General features: G+C 37.9%; 1 protein-coding gene across 1 annotated transcript in view; it reads right to left on the bottom strand.

Moving 5' to 3' along the window:
- SRSF12 (serine and arginine rich splicing factor 12) overlaps nucleotides 1–5,387 on the bottom strand; it is a 16,899-nt gene that overhangs the window by 5,923 nt on the left and 5,589 nt on the right. The window contains exons 2-4 of the mRNA XM_017506808.2: nucleotides 3,150–3,254; nucleotides 1,436–1,539; nucleotides 1,132–1,273 (exon numbers count right to left, since the gene is read on the bottom strand). Of these exons, the coding sequence (XP_017362297.1) occupies nucleotides 1,132–1,273; nucleotides 1,436–1,539; nucleotides 3,150–3,254 (351 nt within the window). The remainder of the gene's footprint in view (nucleotides 1–1,131; nucleotides 1,274–1,435; nucleotides 1,540–3,149; nucleotides 3,255–5,387) is intronic.

Here is a 5,387-nt window from a genome sequence, read left to right as displayed (position 1 = left end):
TATTTTTCAGAGATGGGGGTCTCTCTCTGTTGCCCCAGGCTAGTCTTGAACTCCTGGCATCAAGTGATGCTCCCATCTCAGCCTCCCAAAGTGCTGAGCTTACTGCACCTGGTCATTTTATTATATTTCTTATGCATTTAAACATTTTTAAAGTTGAAGATTCCAAATTGTTGGGCGCATTTAGGAAAATTTTATTTATCTAAAATGTATCACATTTTTTTTTAATTTTTCTTTTACCCAACAAGTAGCACAATAATTTTTTTTTTTTTTTGAGATGGAGTCTTGCTCTGTCGCCTAAGCTGGAGTAGTACAGTGGTGTGATCTCAGTTCACTGCAACTGTGCCTCCCCAGTTCAAGTGATTCTCCCACCTCAGCCTCCTGAGTAGTTGGGATTACAGGTGTGTGCCACCATGCCTGGCTAATATTTGTATTTTTAGTAGAAACGGGGTTTCACCATGTTGGTCAGGCTGGTCTCGAACTCCTGACCTGTGATCCATCTGGTTTGGGCTCCCAAAGTGCTGGGATTACAGGTGTGAGCCACTACGCCCAGCTGAGTATGTATTTTCTTACTTTTTGTTTTTTGTTCACTATGTATCATCTTCTCATATAAAAAATTTAAGTCTGTAACTTTAACATAAGAATGAATCCAATAAACCCAAGTCAAATAACAATATATGATAGAGAAGAGCACTATCTTTTAACAGAAATTGATTATTTTTGTACATTAAACAAAATGACTCAAGTGGACTGTTTATAAAAACTTTAAAATATTTTCCAGGCTGGGTGCAATGACTCACACCTGTAATCCTAGTGCTTTGGGAAGCTGAGATGGGAAAATCACTTGAGTCCAGGAATTTAAGACCAGCCTGGGCAACACAGCAGGACGCCCCCTCTCCATCTCTACAAAATAATTAAAAAAATTAGCCTGGTGTGGTGGTGCACACCTGTAGTATCTGCTACTTGGGAGGCTGAGGTGGGAGGATTGCTTGAGCCTGAGAGATCAAGGCTACAGATCGTGCGCCACTGCACTCTGGCCTCGGAAACAGTGAGACCCTGTCAAAAATAATATATATATATGTTTTCCAGAAAAAGTAGAAAATAAAGTTTTCAGTCCCTGTATTTTGTACTCACTCTTTAAGGCTGTCTGACCGCCTCCTATTTCTTCCCCATGAAGAACTTCTACTTCGAGTTCTTCTTTGGCTGGGGCTTCTTGATCTCCTGTGATCACTTGGAGAACAAGGATGACGTTCTTTTGATTTCATTTGGCCTGGTGCTGGAACATCAAGAACAAGACTTATAATTCGTTACCTGAATACCACAGTAACAGCCACTCAACTAGTAATCATTTTCTGAAAGAATTTTACATTAAAAAAATCAGTCATCACTAAAACTCATTCTGCTGAATAAATAAAATCTAACATTCAGTCACACTTACTTTTGCGATCACCTTGTGCAAACTGTATTTCAATTTGACGGCCACATACCCACTTTCTATTGAGGTTATAAAGAGCATCTTCAGCATCTCGAACATCTTCAAATATGACTAGCTGTTAAGGACACTTTGAACATGAGATATCAAGTAAACATATTTTAAAAGTATTATTTACATGTGAAATGAAATTAATAGGAAAATAAAGTTCAAGTTATAAGCTCACATCTTCAATATAATATGAATAATCAGAAAAAAGCTTTCACTTTTTCTCATGAAAACAAATGACCCATTATGATTCAGAAGAGTGAGTCTAAAAATAAAAAGAACAAAAGCAAACGTGTAACTATACCTTTAGTGTCTATAATAGTGTAGCTGCAGTATGCATGTATAATTTGAACTACAAGAAAAAAAAAGTCCAAAATTGGCTAGCATTATAAAATTATAAACTGTTTAGGACTCACTCCCTTCTTTCAGATAAAGGATCCATCAGGTTTTTCACTGAATATCAGCATGCAGAAGGCTTTATTCTGAAATTAAAATTACTCTTTCATTAAAAGACTTTTAAATTTGACATTTAAGAAAGATTACTTACAAACAAAACCAGACATATACAAGCGAGTTAAAACAAAAACTGATTCAGTCCTTTAAAAATGATATCTACCTTTGAACCTACCATTTTAAACATTTATTTTTCATTTTTTTGAGACGGAGTTTCACTCTTGTCACCCAGGCTGGAGTGCAATGATGTGATCTCAGCTCATTGCAACCTCCGTCTCTGGGGTTCAAGAGATTCTCCCGCCTTAGCCTCTGGAGTAGTTGGGATTACAGGCACACGTCACCACACCCGGCTAATTTTTGTATTTTTGGTAGAGACGGGGTTTCACCGTGTTGGTCAGGCTGGTCTCGGAACTCCTGATTTGAGGTGATCCACCTGCCTCAGCCTCCCAAAGTGCTGGGATTACAGGCATGAGCATTGTGCCTGGCCAAACATTTCTCTTTTTACTACTTGGGATATAGATATAAAAGAAACATAAAAGTAATCTGTACATATCTGGAATTACATATATTGGTTCGTAAATCCCAGTAAACTTCCTTATGTATATAAATTATATAATATTAAACCTAGCTATAATGGAAATTAGCTATATAAGAGTAAATAACTTTTTTTAGAAGATTTTTACTGGTTTAATTAAAAAATAAACAGAAAAAGCTCAAGAAATGCAATATAAAACGAGACTTTGGCAATTACCTCAATGTCACTTGATCTTGAACCTTGACCTTTACTCTTTAAGGCTTGCAAGGTGGACTTTATAAGAGACGCAGAACCAACAAAATCAGACTTGGCTTTGACTCTGGAACTCTGAGTAAATGTAGGAAAGCCGAAGTCTCAACCTGGTGTTGGCTTTGTCTTTTGCTTGATAAAGACTTCCCCTCTTCCAGGTCTTTATATCTGTGTCCACCCTCCCTCTTTACTCCTTGATGCTTGAACTTTAGGTGCCTTTTGTCTCGCCTGCTGGATTTATGCTTGGATTCTAGCTAACAGGTTGGTTCAAACTGGGGGGCGCTTGCCAGCTACTGTGGACTGCTTTAGATCTTCTGAGATAAAGAAATAAACACATTTAATTAGGCAATATTAATATCATATGCTACTGAATACATATATGTATAAGCACACATATGCAGTATATTCACATGCACGCAATAAAATAAAGGATATTGAACATAAGCAAATCCTCTTGGGCGGCGCGTGTAGAAGTCAAGTGGAATGTAAACGTCTACTATAGGGCCATATCGACCAAACTCACGGCGCAAGTCCTCAGGCCTGAAGTGTTTTAGAAATAAGGCAAAGAAATATGAATAGCTGGATTAAAATATTTTGCCTACAGAAATCCCCTTGAAACCTTCAAAAGAAAGAACATCATCTAGACCAGCATTATCTAAAATTGTTTTTTGTAAGAATCATGCAAGGTTTTGAAAGGAAGGGAAAAAAGAAAGAAAAAAAACATTCTCAGGCCAGGCATGGTGGCTCACACCTATAATCCCAGCACTTTGGGGAACCAAGGTATGTGGATCACTTGTACTCCTGAACTCCAGCCTGGGCAACATGGTGAAACCCCGTCTCTACAAAAAATGCAAGAATTAGCCAGACTTGGTAGCGTGTGCTTATAGTCCCAGCTACGTGGGAGGCTGAAGTGGGAGAATCACCTGAGCGCAGGGAGGTTGAGGCTGCAGTGAGCCAAGATCACACCACTGCACCCCAGCCTAGGTGACAGAGTGAGACCCTGTCTTAAAAAAAAAAACAACCCCCCCCAAAAACCCCCCAGATTTTCAGACCTCTCTTGGAGGTTCTGATTTAGGTAGTCTGGATTAGAGGCTGGAAATCTGTATCTTTACAAGCACTCCAGGTGGTTGTTAGGCTTAATTTCCAGAAACACTGACCGAGCATATCTACCTCGGAAAGTTATTATAAGACCAAGTAAGTAATTGTTTCACTAAGAACACATTCATTTTGCCTCACTATAATTTTTCTTTTTTTTTTTTTTTTAGCATCATCATTCCATAAGTGCCTCACTATAATTTCATGTTTATGTTAATCTTGTTTTCAGATTGTAAGAATTATATTCTAAAGAAGCCCTAAAATTATTTCTCAGGCTTTAAAGAAAATGACTGTTCTAATATTAAACATAAAACAAAGTAACTACTGTATTCCCAAATTGGACAAGTATTTTGAGCCTGCTATATGCCTTCTAGTGTGATTAGGTACTTCAAAAGGGATATAAAAAAAAATTAAATAGCATATTAATCTTCATGAGGCTACAATTTAACTGAAGAGACAAAATATTTAGCAGTAATAGCTAACAGTTACAGTGCATTTATATATTAGCCACTGTTCACCTTACAACCATTTAATTCTTACAAGATCCCTGTAGTTATCTACAGGTGATATAAACAGATTACAGGTGATACAGACAGATTACAGGTTATTTACAGGTGACACAAACAGATTACAGATGATATTGACAGATTAACCCTTCTAAGGTTACTGAGCTAGCAAGTGACAGAGCCAGAAATCAAATTTTCAGTCTCACACTAGTCCATCTTCTTTCTTCTTTTTTTTTCTGAAACAGAGACTTGCTCTGTCGCCTTGCTGGAGTGCAGTGGTGCGATCTCAGCTCACTGTAACTTTGGCCTCCCAGGTTCAAGCAATTCGCCTGCCTCAGCCTCCTTAGTAGCTGGGACTACAGGCAAGCGCCACCATAAAAATTAACCACATACCCAGCTAATTTTTTCACATTTTAGTAGAGAGAAGGTTTCACCATGTTGGCCAGGATGGTCTCAATCTCCTGATCTCATGATCCACCCACCTTGGCCTCCCAAAGTGCTGGGATTAGAGCCGTGAGCCACTATGCCTAGCCTAGTCCATCTTCTTAACTACTACACCCTACTACTTCATGGTGTTATCATAGGGATTCAGCATCACACTATGATCACAAAATGTGGCTCAGGAGAAATAAAGATTCAAAGATGACTAATAAGCTTCTAGCTTGTTAGTGTCAGTTACAAAATTAGATGGTGTCAGATACAAAAATTAGAAAAGAGAGCTAGGCTAGATCAAGGAGGGAGAAAAGAGGCAAAAAAAAACAACTTCCAGGTTTAGAAATGCAGAATTTGAGGTGATGGTAGAACATTGATAAGAATGATAAGAGTTCTGTAAGCAACTGAAAATTATTACATGCATTATATTAATGCATATTAATATAATTAATAATTATAATAATTAAGTCTCAAGACTAGAAGCCAGTGATTAAGGCTACAGATGGGAATTTAGAAATTATTACACATACAATTGAACTAATTTTTTTTTTTTTTTTTTTTTTTTGAGACGGAGTTTCACTCATGTTACCCAGGCTGGAGTGCAATGGCATGATCTCGGCTCACCGCAACCTCCGCCTCC

Source organism: Cebus imitator, unplaced genomic scaffold (genome assembly GCF_001604975.1).
Source record: "Cebus imitator isolate Cc_AM_T3 unplaced genomic scaffold, Cebus_imitator-1.0 Scaffold359, whole genome shotgun sequence".
NCBI lineage: Eukaryota > Metazoa > Chordata > Mammalia > Primates > Cebidae > Cebus > Cebus imitator.
The sequence above is the reverse complement of the archived record's forward strand: the minus strand, read 5'-3'. Positions and strand labels throughout refer to the sequence as shown.